Here is a 13,827-nt window from a genome sequence, read left to right as displayed (position 1 = left end):
AAATTGAATGACTAATACATATTTCGAGATTTCAAATGGCCCAGTTCCATTCCAACTTGCGAAACAATGAGGAAACGCACGCCTGGAACCCATAATAATTATGTTTTCATTATGGGTACCGTCGTTTGACGTCAGGATGAAATCAGAGAAAAATGGACATAGAGATATATAGGTCGAACATTGGATAATCTCTCTGTGGTGCGGAAAACATTTCTATCGTTTTCTACTTTTACCGATAGAGGAATAGCGGATCGAAACCGGTACAGCGATTCGAAATATGTGCCATATGCAGAATGGAGATGCCAATCCTCGCCGTTTCTAACTGTGCCATCAGCTTCTTTATAGGTAGCACGTAACGTCTGCGTCTATGCCCTAATGAAGATCGGTCATGAAATGATCTATGATATCCGGTCCATTCTATGACGTTTTCTCTCCGTTCAACCTTTATCGATTGAACACACCCTAACCTAACGAATAACCACCGTTCTTCTTGGGCGAAGCTGCACTTAAGTCCTTGAATTGTCCGTTTTATTGCATATTTGTGTATAAATGGTCTTTGAGATTGCGTAATAACGATTCATTTACATCGATTATGAAATATTCTATTACATAAGCTCATGTATGTAGGGAAAAATCACAATTTACTGCTTAGCTGTCAGGAAGACATATTTTTCATAAAAGGTTATGGTCGACTGGATGGAAAAGCAAAATCCAGATTCTTTCGGATGCTATTCAAGTCTATGACATACATACACGTTCTGTGCTCGCTGTCAACCACTCACCATAGACAAATCGTAATAATAATGTCAATGGAAACATAATATTTACACGATTGAACAATATTGGAATTGGTTTTTCCTACTTTCTGTCCCCAGTTTTCTAAAATATGCTCATGGTTGTTAATCAGTGATTTCGCGATGCAGCGATTCGACAAAAAAAAGATTTTCATGCTTCGAATAACTGGTTCGCCAGGTGAACGCGTCCGGAACGCAGCCATCCCATCGAACAAACAAGAAGAAAATCCACCTCTCGATCCAACAAAGGAAGACCGGTCGAACCGACGATCTCCGTCGTTATCGTTTCCTTAAAAAGACGTCTCCAAACGACGACATTCCGTTGACCGGCTTCAATTAACGCGATCGCGTTTGTTTTTATTTATCGAGGCCTACCCCATCGCGGACAACCGAGTGGCCTTTGGACCATTGGCGGAGCGGCCAGTCGCGGGTCAATGAGCCGTGAACGAAAAAGGTAGGGCCGCGGATTCTTGAGCAGAATAATTCTGGTAATCGCGAGCCGGTCACAAACAACACGAAAGTTCAAGAGTTTACGGAGGCGATTGCTGAAATCGAAATCGGGAACGCTGCTAAATTAGTCTGTGAACATTGCTTGAAGTTTATCAAATTGTCAGATCTATGTTCTAATTCAACCATTGAATTTAAGGCACTCTGTGGTCAAATATTATCATAAACCATAGACATAGAGACTATGATCATAAAAGATGATACGATATATCATAGATTATTCTATAATAAACAGAGATCATCTTACTCTATAACCAAATAAAGCTAACCATATCAACATATACAGATATTTTTATCACATCTATAAATGAATTATAATTATCTTCAGGAATAAGCACTCTAATTCGACTGTTGTCGTTCAGTTGATCTTTTCAGGTTAATGCATATCCTAATTTTAATCTGCAAAGGGTGAGTAAACTCCACGACGTCCACAGTTTTCATTCAAGGATAGTCGCCAGCCATTCTGTGTCATTTTTCATTCGAGCAGTTCATAAGATCACGGTTTATTTATAGCGCACAGACTGTAAGCACGCTAAAACGCTAAATAAAGCGGAACGAATCGAGAAGTAGCCCAACGCAACGGAGCGGCGTTATCCGCAATCGTAAAGACGATAACAATTGTTTTACGTGCGGCTATAATCCGTTATGAACGTTTTTTTTTATATATACCGTGCGAATCTGTGGAAGAAATCGGGGGTAACTATCGCGTTAGCGACCTAACCTCAAACAAATCGAGTAACTGTCAAATCGTTGATCGGACAATTAAAGTTTTATGAAACCCGCTGGTGGTGTTATCTCTCTGTATTAATTTCACAGAATCGATATCTTTTCAGATTTCATCATCACTGACTCTACACACCTCATCTTCCTACACAACCTTTTTCCCTACTCATACCAGTAGGAAGGGTGTATCAGGGGCGGTTTTTAACGATACCAGTTCGATTTTTTGGCGATATGTTGACAACACTGAATGCCATTTTTCTATGACAATGAAATAACCTAATTTATTGATTCTACGCCATAGATTAATAATAATTCCTCTATGGTCTACCCTCCATAGGTCTGCATCATAGAATTAGAGAGATTATGACCATAGATGACCTCGTTATGACCACTTGCAAAAAAAGCATCATTTATATCAAAAACACTAATTTCCGTCATAACAAAAGCACATATTTGGTAATGGATTGAAAAACGTGAGATATGACGAGTAAATAATGCATAGATTGATAACTTTTTCACCGTTCAATCCGAACAAGCACGACCCGACCATAGATACGCCGAAATATGGGCCAATTTTTTTTTACCTAATGATAATTTGAGTTGATAGTTTCGGTACGACCGAAATAAGGCTTCGCGATGCGGTAACAATTATTGAGGTCTCTAAATAATGCTATTGTCACGGTTCTCAATTTCACCATGGAGTCTATTAAATTCGCAATATACCTGGAGTAATAGTTTTTCATCGATACCACCGAATGAAAAGTCTATAGAGTCAGATTACATCTCTGTAATCCGTGGAGTCATCTTGACCACAGTTTAGATACCGAGTTGGTGGCAATACTGGCCTTAATATTCATTATATTCGCGTCTTCATTGAGCGTCAGAAATTAGTAAATCACTTGTTGCGATAAAAGTGAATACTAACGGGACTTAATCATAGATCAGATTCCACAATCATCATCCGCCCATAGGATCAGTCAAGACCCTACTGAAGACAAATTTTAACCTGGATTTTTCGGTACTCATGCATTCGGAAGAGCCTATTTTGAGTATTGTCCATTACACGTAGTGACATCTGGAGGAAGACAAGAACTTTCAACAATACTCTAAACTACCTGCCCCCAGCGTACAAATACCTTGAAATCCAGGTAGAATTTGTCTTCAGTAGGGTCTTGACTGATCCTATGGGCGGGTGATGATTGTGGAATCTGATCTATGATTAAATCCCGTTAGTATTCACTTTAATCGCAACAAGTGATTTACTAATTTCTGACGCTCAGTGAAGACGCTAATATTTAATGAATACAAAGGTTGCATTTAGCTATAATAACATTTTGGTTCATAAACCCGTCCATAAATATCAATAGATATATGCAAAACTATCCAGAGCCCATCTAATAGGCCTTGCAGCCTCATTATATGGGTCCAACTTGAAAATCAAGTAGTTTTGGTTCAGTTACGTACCTCTAATTTTGAGTTATGCTAGGTACTCTCGTAAAGTACTCTTTATCTATTAGCCTTGTTTATATAAACAAGGCTATTAGTTAGGATAACCCTCTGCTTCGAAATACTAAACCAGAGATAAACTGACCATTAAAGGAAACCAACACTTTCACCGTTCTTGAATATTTTTGTTGAAACTAAAGAAATGATGGAAATAGTAAAATTCTCGATGCATAATGATGATATACACAGGAACACCGGTAGCCTAGGGCATATCATTTGAATACTGTTTGATATTGTGAAAGCAGACAACAGTCTTTACTGTTAATTAATGAGCCGGAATAGTAACAGTGTTAATTGGGTTTAAATGAACATTCAGAGATGAATGAATACGGAGTCTGTGGGAAATGACGACAAATAAGCTTCCAGAGTTTGGAAAATAAATGTAAAAATGTACTACCGCGAGTTTGATAACATAACCTTGAAGTTTAAATGCCTCGGTATCAGCATCACATAATTTTTTTCCTTTCGAAAAAGTCGAATTTCAAAGAACTTTCGATTCCCCTTTACTTTTTTAACATATTAGTATGAACATTGCAAAAATCGACTTTCGTCATAACATAATGGCGGAAATTCTGCAATATTCCTGGTTAATACGAATTTTAGCATTGTAACGAAACAGATATCGACTTGAAGGAAGATCTATATTCGATGCAAATTTATGCGTGACCTTTTTATAACGTGTCGATGTCGTTTCACAAAAAAAAAACACCGCATCTCGCTTTCTCCGATTGTCGAAATTTTATGTGGGATAACTTTTTATCGTCCATTTATTTCAATATATTATTAATTTGGATTTAGAATTTCGCGGAAGTAACAATGAAACCGCTTGAATGCGAAGAAGCTACATTGGAGAACGGATTTTGACAGCGAAAGCAGAAAATATGCATTTATTATTTACGATGAGGGTGATTCTTCGTTATCGTTTTCACTTTGGACATCCTTAACGAAGATCACCTTCACCAACCTGGAGACGCTATTGTGGTAAGGAAACACGCGGTTCGTGATTATTGTATAATCCTTTTCATTGATCGTATATAATTCTGTTTAGAGGCAAAGGATCAGGTCAGAAACATCGGCAACTACCAATAACATTCCCGAGACTTATCGCATCCTTCAAGCATTCTATTAGTTTGTTTTATTTCCAACTGATCTGCTCGTACGCTACAGGATATTAAATACTCGTCATTCGATAAATATTTGAACTAATTTATCCGATGCGTAGTATATACAATGGAAAAATTATACATAAAAAACGAAATGAAAGAAAAATGTATCCTTCCATTTTCTTCAGAAAGCTCTATGGTATCCAGAATTATTCTACCTGAATTCGGTTTAATCTATGATTCTCTCTGTATCAGGAATTTCTGTAGTTTCAACGATTAACATCCTCTATCTCTGTCCTCTATGCAACCACTCACAGAATTTAACTGTTGGCAATGCAAAGTTGTGGTAACAATCGAGAATTATTTTTATCAAAACTCGGAATATTTTGGGAACAGAATGGAATTAATGAAATGTAGTCATGAACCAGGGTTATAAAATGAAGAATTATAATCGAGGAGTTCCTTTCTTAACGCCTGAACATTTTCTTTAGTTCGGTCATAGAACGCTAATAATAAGTTAATCATAGACGTCCTATCATAGAAATTAATGAATACGGGAGTTTCTCCATGGATAGCAAATTTTGATACCGTTGTTAACACTGAACATTAATTTTAAAACTTATGCATAACTTTCTTATGTCAAATTTCGTCACAGACATCTTTTTTCTTCAAACAGATGTTATTTCTTCGGAAATTCAATTAAATTCGCTAATTTCATGTTGCATTTCAAAGATTATAAACATTGTTTGCATTTTTTTGTACTCGTAAACAATTCCAGGATTCCACGTTCCTCGGCAGAGGACTTGTGGCGCTTGTTTGTGTGTGGCTTGGTATTTCTTTTCACAGCGATGTTGTGCCTTTTGAATTTAAATAAACAGACGTCTTGAATTATTCCATTCTCAGACAGGAAGTCGCGTTCGAGTACCTACACGGAATAAGCAGGGGATCAGATGTAATCTATTTTCGAGAATCGAACAAGAAACCATTGTTCAAACTTTAAACGTCAGTTTGAAAGTGCATAACACTTGAAATTCGAGTATCTTTAATGGCTTTACTCAAGAATGTGCTTATAACTTCCCCAAGCCGTTTATTTTTGGTAGTTATTCCATGATTCATCCTATCAGCTCTTAGATACCATACCATTCCGAATTTTGTGTGATCAAGGGTGCTGAATATATAGATTATCCTCAAAAAAGCGGAACAGGAATTTATAAAGAAACGTCACATTTTTTCACCGCTTTGTATGCCCATACAGAATCATTCTTCCAATGTTTCCTCTGTAATTATCAACGGGTGAAAGTGATACATAAAAAACCGTGTGAAAAAAAATTAATGAACGCCTTATCGACGTTCTATTCATCGGAAGTGGTGAATATATATTCACACGATCCTACTGCGAAAGAATATAATATGATTTGAAATTTTCGGATGTAGAATGACCATCCCCGATCAAAAAAAAATTGTTGGCCTTCAGTCGCTCTTTGTTTTCTATAAATATCTACTCAGCCTAATCAGATGTTCTTTAATATAGAATTCTCGATTTTTTCCCCAAGACTTGGTAGTGGCAAGAAACCAGCAATGATAAACCCGCTTAATTTGAGCCCAAGGGGCAAATATCACCCAAAAAATTACAGTGGAAGATATTTATTCAAGACAGTTCATTGATCTCAAATTTTTGAGATCATTCCATCAGACCCTAAAATTCAATAACAAATTCTTTTCCTCAGTTTGCAGTATTTTGATTATTTGTTGAGACAGCCAGGTCATATAATCAAGAACTGAAAATTGTTTCAATTAAATCTTCATTCATACATTGGAATTTTTCAAATTCTTTCTCTCCTTCAATGGAAATCCCTGCCCAGATGATCCGTATCGAAAAATATAAACGACATTCTTGCTAATTGTTTGCAAACAAACGTAAAAACAACAATAAAAACCTCACTTGAATGTATTAAGGTAAACATCTCTTCCATGTCTTCTCACCTTTTTTAAATCCTAAGAAAACTAACGAAGCAATAGTCCTTTTCTCGAAGAAAAACTAAACTAAACGAAACCAAGCAAAATGAGACACATCTGGATAATAAAGACGCTAAAAAATCGCTTTATCCAAGAAAAAAACAATCGCTTATCGCCTCGCGCTTGTGCACTAGCGGTAACTTGTCGTGTTACTCGCTCTGACCACGTTCGAACAGCGACTGACATGAATGGGGCCGCGAGAATAGAATCTCCAACTCCTAACTAACAGCGACTCCTCAGGAAGGGGGTTGGGCAAGTGAGTCGAAGAAAAAAAAAATGTAGACGAGATTATGTCTATTCGGTTGAGAACACAGATAAATATCAATTGGTCAAAGGATAAAAAAAATTTTTCTTCAAAAGAATGAGAACGAAAGCAGGAACAAATTTCTCATTCAATGACATATGCTGTACGAAACTTCTTGAATAGCTAACAAGATTCGTACTGGACTGCACATTCTTATCGGAATGATTCATTCGATAGAAAACTTATTGCCCATTCACCTTACCAAAATCGAAACAATGGATAGTTCGTCCACGTCCAGAAAACTATTCATATAACTTCTTGGTTGCTTTCTTGTTTCTGATACAAAATACAAAATGTGGCGATTCATAAGGTAAGACATTTTTATTCAGAAAATGTTTGCCCCTGAAAATGTTGAATTTTTAAACAAAATTACATCAATTATATCTCTACATTATCCATAATAATTCATTTGAGGACTGAAGATAAGTTGTGTAACCAATTAGCAAATTAAACCTTCAACCATCTGCAAATAAAATACGTATTTCTCACCTTGTACTGACGAATAATGATATATGGTGGATGCGCTACAGCATCCTGCATCAAATATCATTCCTGGAGTGCTGCATAAAGTATTATTGGGAGAACATTTGATGAAAGGAGAGTGAGAAAAAGCTGAAAGGGGTTTTTCACATGTCTTTCACCTTAGTTTCAGTATGATTTGATATTTTCATTTATACAACTGTTTTTTCACGTTAAAAGATAATAGATCAAATTCTTGATAATAATAATCCTAATATGAGCCCATTCATAAAAATTTTCACCCCAACAAGCTGCAATAAAAACTGTAGAAGTTGTAAGAAAAGTTTGTTTTCAATCGACCCTCGTATATATTCCGAAATCACATATGTTCGGAAGATGTATGCAACACACCATATGCTCTAAAGTATGTGTGTAAGTCTACCTTCCGTACAAGAAGCGTGCAAACCAAAGATATTACCCTGTTTGCGGAAGATAATTTTAAGTTCTCTTAATTCCATTGTATTCTAAGAACCTCTACCCCACTTTCTCTAATACCCCAAAGCCATCAGATGGATTTCTTAAGGAATAGTTCAGTCTCCTCATTCTTGGAATTTGAATCGGTGGAATTCACCGATCTTTATTTACAGTTATCAGATAACGGGGTGGTACGTCCATAACCATGTCTGATTGCACGTGAGTCACTTACTTTTATAAATAATATTAGTCTCTTATCGATGACCCCCCACGAATAGCGTCATAATAAACAGAAAAAACCGTGTATCGAGAATTGAGCATATAAATAAGTCCTCTTATCAACAAAACGTGCTACGGGTCAAGAATTCGCCATAAGCATTGTGTAACCTATTTATTTCTGCAAATTCCATTGAAAGGAAATGTTTGAATGTGAAGAATTTTCTTTAATTTCGAATACCAGCTCAACACTTCACCGAAAAATACGGTTAAAAGGATGGGTAACCTCACTTTCTTGGTGTTTTTTATTGATCTGTGTTCCGCATGGAAAATATTTCATTTTATTCATTTTCTAGTGGGATAACTTAGAAAATTGTAAATAGACGTTGAGTTAATCCTTATTAAATTATGCTTTATAAAAAACTTATAACATGTACGTTTAGTAGGCAATTCAGCTCGGATATATTGAGAAGTATAGGGTGGGTATTGCATTAACTTAAAAAAAAAAGTATTCCCATTAGGTAATGCCAGCTGGGAACTACTCATAAATTTTCCTCTCAATTAAAACGATAAGGAATACAGTCATTATGAAATAAAAATTAAAAATTTCGCAACCAACTCCACCAAATTGAGACAACAAATAGCTATCTGTATTATTCCAACTGTTTTTGACGTAAACTTTTATTTTTCTTAAATTTCGAAATCCTAGACGCACTTTATCGACTTAATTTCAGTATATAAAGGACCGAGCAACGCTAGACTACATACAATTGTTTTTTCAGAACTTTCGAAATGTGAAATATAATTAATACTATTTCATATTCACTTTTAGTACTATGAGAATAAAGTATGTCTCAAGTCGAATCATTCAGGATTTCACTTACTTATCTTTTAATTTTTGTTTCAGAAAAGCAGCTGAAATCATAGATGGGAAGAAGATTGCAGGCGAAATCAAGAAAGAATTAAAAAGGGACATCGAAGAATGGGTACAAAACAACAATAACAGGGCACCTAGTTTGGTTGCAATACTAGTAGGTGAAGATCCTGCTAGCAAAAAATATGTGCAATTCAAAATGCAAGCGGCCAAAGAAGTTGGTAAGTACAATATTCATTATTTTGCTCCAATTTGCAGTATTTGTTTTAAGGCATCAACAGTTCCACAATCAAACTAGAATCTTCAGTGAGTGAAAATGATCTACTAGACCTCATCGATAAACTGAATAAGGATGACAATTGTGACGGAATACTTGTACAGTTGCCTGTACCAGATCATGTTTCTGAAAGAAAAGTGTGCAATGCAGTAGATCCAAGAAAGGATGTTGACGGTTTTCATATACACAATATTGGGAGGCTGTGTAGTAATGTTGAAACATTTGTTCCTTGTACCGCGCTGGCAGTGGTAGAGTTGCTCAAAAGGTTTGTCCTGCAGTTTATAAGTTGATTCATTTTGAATTCAAATCATCTTTTCTAGGTCAAAAATTGATACGTTTGGAAAAAACGTAGTAGTTTGTGGTAGATCAAAAAATGTTGGACTTCCAATGGCTATGCTGTTGCATTCCGACTACAGGAATGAACTTCCTGGTTTGGAAGCCACAGTGACACTTTGTCACAGGAATACACCACCTGAAGAACTGATTCATTTCACAAAAAGGGCAGATGTCATTATCAGCGCAACAGGTAAACAGGGAGATTCTTGATGCTTCAAATATTGACAAACATATTAAAACATTTTTAGGTGTTGTGAATCTGATCAGAGCAAATATGGTCAAACCTGGTGCCTGTGTGATAGATGTTGGCATCACCAGAATAGAGACTGAAGATGGGAAAACAAAAATTGTGGGAGACGTTGATTTTGAAGGTACTGAACACGAGGATGAAATAATTAATAATTATCTGATTTTCATTAAATTTCCAGAGGTAGAGAAAGTTGCTGGATATATCACCCCAGTTCCAGGAGGTGTTGGTCCAATGACAGTCGCAATGTTGATGAAGAATACTTTTCAAGCTGCAAAAGCATTCAAAGTAACGACATAAAAATTTATGAAAAATTTTAACAACTTATGATTTTTTAACCTTGAAAGTATTATGATTTATTAAGATGTACTTATGTCGGCAATAAACAAGATGTTTTTATACTTACGCTTTTTATTTCATAACATATGGGTTCTTGAAATATATAATTCAATTTTCCCAATGTAGATTTCAATCTTCATCTCTGAATAAGAAGTAAATAAAATGTCAAAGATTAGGGAAGTAGGTTGCAAAATCCTTGATAACGTTTTTTTTTTCCGAACATAGAATTTTAAGAGCAAGTGAGTTCTTTCGTTTTGAGGTTAACCGATCTACCAGAGTATGTAAAGGTTTTATAATCTAAATTCCACGAGATTACAATCGAATAAAGTGAAAAATATGATTTACAACAAAGCTGTTCATTTTTTAGGCATCAAACTACGTAAGACCGCTAAACTAGGATATTTAACCTCCATTAAAAATTTATCAACAATGGCCAGACCGAAGGTTTATGTCACTAGAGCTATGAATAGAGAAGTGATGGAAATATTAGGAAAAGAGTAAGTAGAGTTTTCAATTACATTACACCTCATTGAATTTTTTTCATTCTCATTAGATGTGACGTCACTACATGGCCAGGGTCGGATCCAGTACCGTCAACCGAACTCTTGAAGAACATAGAAGAAGTCGACGGTCTTTTCTGTATGCTAACAGATAAGATTGGTAAAGATGTATTAGATAAAGCCAAGAATCTCAAAGTAATCTCGACGATGTCAGCTGGATACGATCATTTAGACATCGAAGAAATCAAAAAGAGGGGAATCAAAATTGGATACACCCCAGAAACACTGACGGATGCAACTGCTGAATTAACGGTTGGTCTCTTACTTGCCACATGCCGCAGGTTGATGGAAGCCAACGCTGCAGCCAGGGAGGGTAAATGGCTCACGTGGTCCCCCTTCTGGATGTGCGGTAACAGTTTGAAGAACGCCACCGTTGGTTTCTTTGGATTTGGAAGAATAGGACAAGAGATTGCAAGAAGACTGATACCGTTCAAAACCAAGCAAATTCTGTACACAACAAGAAGCGAAAACGCCGAAGCTAAAGAAATTGGCGCTTTAAGGGTTGATTTCGATAGTTTACTGCAAAATTCAGATTTCCTAATCGTTTGCTGTAGTTTCAACGAGAGTACTCGCGAAAAGTTCGACCTAAGTGCTTTCAAGAAAATGAAGAACACCTCAGTTTTTATCAACACTGCTAGGGGTGGTGTTGTCAAACAGGACGATTTGGTGCTGGCACTGAAAAACAAGCTTATTTGGGGTGCAGGTTTGGACGTTACAACCCCCGAACCTTTGCCAGTTGAACACGAGTTATTCAAACTTGAGAATTGCGTCATTTTACCCCATATAGGAAGTGCCGCTACCGACTGTCGGCTGGAAATGGCCTCCCTAACAGCAAGAAATATTCTTACAGCCTTGAAAGGCGAAAATATGCCTTCAGAACTCGTTCTGAGTTGATTTCATATCATTTTGTCTAACGCTAACGAATGTTGTAAAGTTGTAATAAAAAAATGATTTATGTGAGGTTGTTATCATATTATAAAAAGATATTTTAAGTTCATGAACAAATGGAAACCAATAAATATGATTATGCGGCCTTAAATTAATTATTAAACATCCATATCGTAATTAGCTCTGATCCACAGATTATGAATCTATCTATCTATGATAGATTCTATGCTCTGCTCTATGATTTCCATCCGTTTTTATTTTATGCTGAAGAGCACCTTGAAAATATCATCATAGGCAACACATCATATTCATCCCTCCTACTAACCATGTATGTGTGGTTGCGAATACTGGTTGTCAGTCAACTCTATGGGGTTCCCATAGAGTTCAAAGTTACAGAAGCATCTGTGGTCGTGGTCATAGGTTATGTTATTATAAACACCAGGATTAATTGCGATATTCAAATGAATATAATGATTTCCAAATCAAAAACATTGGTTGTGCTACTGCTATGTTTTTATTGTGAGTTAATAATCATCAAAACACTTTATACTGGTCTTTGAAGGAAATGAAAAAACTGGAGAATTATTTCCATTTCAGATTCCTCAAATGCAGATATTATAAACTCGAACGACGTACTAGCTCCTGAAACACTACCAAAGTTACCCAAAGAAATAGAAGATGCAGTACCTGATTTTACCGAGAAAGAAATATCACCAAATACTACCATTAATATTCACAACCAATCAGGATTAACTAACAAAACATCTTCAAATAATGCTACTCTTAAAATTGTACACTGCCTCCCGAATTTGGGATCTGAAAAAGTGGAAATAGTAAATGATACACACTTAATAAGAATTCTCACTCCTGATTCTAACATCACTTCTAAGGACACAGCCGCTCAGTGTGTTGTGGTCATGTTTTATTCGAAGTATGGAACTTTTTCTAGTATGGCAGCTCCCCACTTCAATGCATTACCTCGCGCATTCCCAGATATAAAAATGGTTGCTATAAACACCATGATGTACCACTTGTTCAATACTCAAAATGGTATTGTTGGGATACCCTCAGTAATTCTTTTCCATAACGGAAGAGCTGTTGCTAAGTTCAATGATTCTGAGTATACTTTGGAGTTATTTTCGAAATTCGTTAAAAAAAACACTGGTATTGAAGCAAAGGAGAAATCAATTGTGACATCTGCAGATTTTGCGGGTCCAGTAGTGAGCTCCCCATCAAAAGACTCCGATATGTTCTTGGTTCTATCATGGATATTTGTATTTTTCTGTGCAATTTACTACTTCACGAAATCGTCTTGGTGGAAGTGGATTCTTGATACCATACAAAGTAATTGGAGAGAAGCAGAGGCACAAGCAGAGCATTTGCATGATGATTAATTGATAATTTAATGTTTTTAATAAATTTGTTACTTAAATTTGTTTTGAACTACGAATCCCCAGTCCATATTTTCATTTACAGATCAATAAACTAATGGATCAACTCCTGATTATTCTAGGAAGTTTCAGGGAAATTAAGTACTCATTTGATTCATTTCTATAATTATTGTGATTGGATATTAATAAATTTGAATAACTTTCAACACGTAATTTAACTACAATAAGGATGACAATAGAGGAATGTTATATACAACATAATATATTAACAATCTTTCTGCTTCTGAAATAAGTTTCCATCGATTGCAACTTAAGAAAAATCATCTGGATTGAACATTCCTCTGGCCCTCCTCAAGATAGAGTCTTTACTAGCATCGTAGGGATGGTCTTTCGATGGAATCTCAAGTACTGCAGGAACAGGTTGATTGTGTGAATCTATAACGTGTCTGATCATTTCTGCTATATTTTGGGAAATCAAGATGATGTCGATATCATCCCTTTTTATGAATCTCTTGAAACACTCCTCAATTTCGCTGACTGCAGTGCTCTTGTCAACGACCAAGAAATTAGGGTGGCGATTTTTGTTTATTTCACCAACTCCGCCAAGCAGGAAGCCAACACAAGTGTCCTCGTCGCCGATTACCGATATCAATTTACCTTTGGCGGCTGAATGAAGGGCCATTTTCGTGAAAATGGGAGGATTCCAAGCAAAACTTGAGAGATTGAATGTTTAGTTTATTGAATTTGTATCACATGACAGATTTAAACAGCTGACCCAAATCCTTGTTGATCGAAATTTGACTGATGACGTTT

General features: G+C 36.1%; 4 protein-coding genes across 8 annotated transcripts; 3 read left to right on the top strand and 1 right to left on the bottom strand.

Moving 5' to 3' along the window:
* Window positions 1-7,231: 7,231 nt before the first annotated feature.
* On the top strand, window positions 7,232-10,237 carry LOC123317187 (bifunctional methylenetetrahydrofolate dehydrogenase/cyclohydrolase, mitochondrial). Of its 4 annotated transcripts, none has more exons than XM_044903582.1 (6): window positions 7,232-7,263; window positions 9,010-9,197; window positions 9,248-9,518; window positions 9,574-9,779; window positions 9,838-9,960; window positions 10,018-10,237. In XM_044903582.1, the coding sequence occupies exons 1-6, from the start codon at window positions 7,247-7,249 to the stop codon at window positions 10,134-10,136; spliced, it is 924 nt and encodes a 307-aa protein (XP_044759517.1). In that variant the 5' UTR covers window positions 7,232-7,246; the 3' UTR covers window positions 10,137-10,237. The 4 variants fall into 4 exon arrangements, with proteins under 4 accessions (XP_044759517.1, XP_044759518.1, XP_044759516.1 ...); XM_044903583.1 differs by lacking the exon at window positions 7,232-7,263 and adding an exon at window positions 7,946-8,105; XM_044903581.1 differs by lacking the exon at window positions 7,232-7,263 and adding an exon at window positions 8,220-8,581.
* Window positions 10,238-10,321: 84 nt separating this feature from the next.
* Window positions 10,322-11,695, top strand: LOC123317186 (glyoxylate reductase/hydroxypyruvate reductase-like). Of its 2 annotated transcripts, XM_044903580.1 has the most exons (3): window positions 10,322-10,452; window positions 10,543-10,672; window positions 10,729-11,695. In XM_044903580.1, the coding sequence occupies exons 2-3, from the start codon at window positions 10,605-10,607 to the stop codon at window positions 11,627-11,629; spliced, it is 969 nt and encodes a 322-aa protein (XP_044759515.1). In that variant the 5' UTR covers window positions 10,322-10,452; window positions 10,543-10,604; the 3' UTR covers window positions 11,630-11,695. The 2 variants fall into 2 exon arrangements, with proteins under 2 accessions (XP_044759515.1, XP_044759514.1); XM_044903579.1 differs by lacking the exon at window positions 10,322-10,452 and having other exon boundaries at window positions 10,459-10,672.
* Window positions 11,696-11,949: 254 nt separating this feature from the next.
* On the top strand, window positions 11,950-13,055 carry LOC123316681 (thioredoxin domain-containing protein 15). Its single transcript, XM_044902871.1, has 2 exons — window positions 11,950-12,142; window positions 12,221-13,055. The coding sequence occupies exons 1-2, from the start codon at window positions 11,950-11,952 to the stop codon at window positions 13,015-13,017; spliced, it is 990 nt and encodes a 329-aa protein (XP_044758806.1). The 3' UTR covers window positions 13,018-13,055.
* Window positions 13,056-13,162: 107 nt separating this feature from the next.
* Window positions 13,163-13,808, bottom strand: LOC123316449 (V-type proton ATPase subunit F 1). The gene has a single exon (XM_044902511.1). The coding sequence runs from the start codon at window positions 13,694-13,696 to the stop codon at window positions 13,325-13,327; it is 372 nt and encodes a 123-aa protein (XP_044758446.1). The 5' UTR covers window positions 13,697-13,808; the 3' UTR covers window positions 13,163-13,324.
* Window positions 13,809-13,827: the final 19 nt, after the last annotated feature.

This window comes from Coccinella septempunctata, chromosome 7 (assembly GCF_907165205.1).
Source record: "Coccinella septempunctata chromosome 7, icCocSept1.1, whole genome shotgun sequence".
NCBI lineage: Eukaryota > Metazoa > Arthropoda > Insecta > Coleoptera > Coccinellidae > Coccinella > Coccinella septempunctata.
This window is presented reverse-complemented; position numbering and strand designations above follow the sequence as displayed.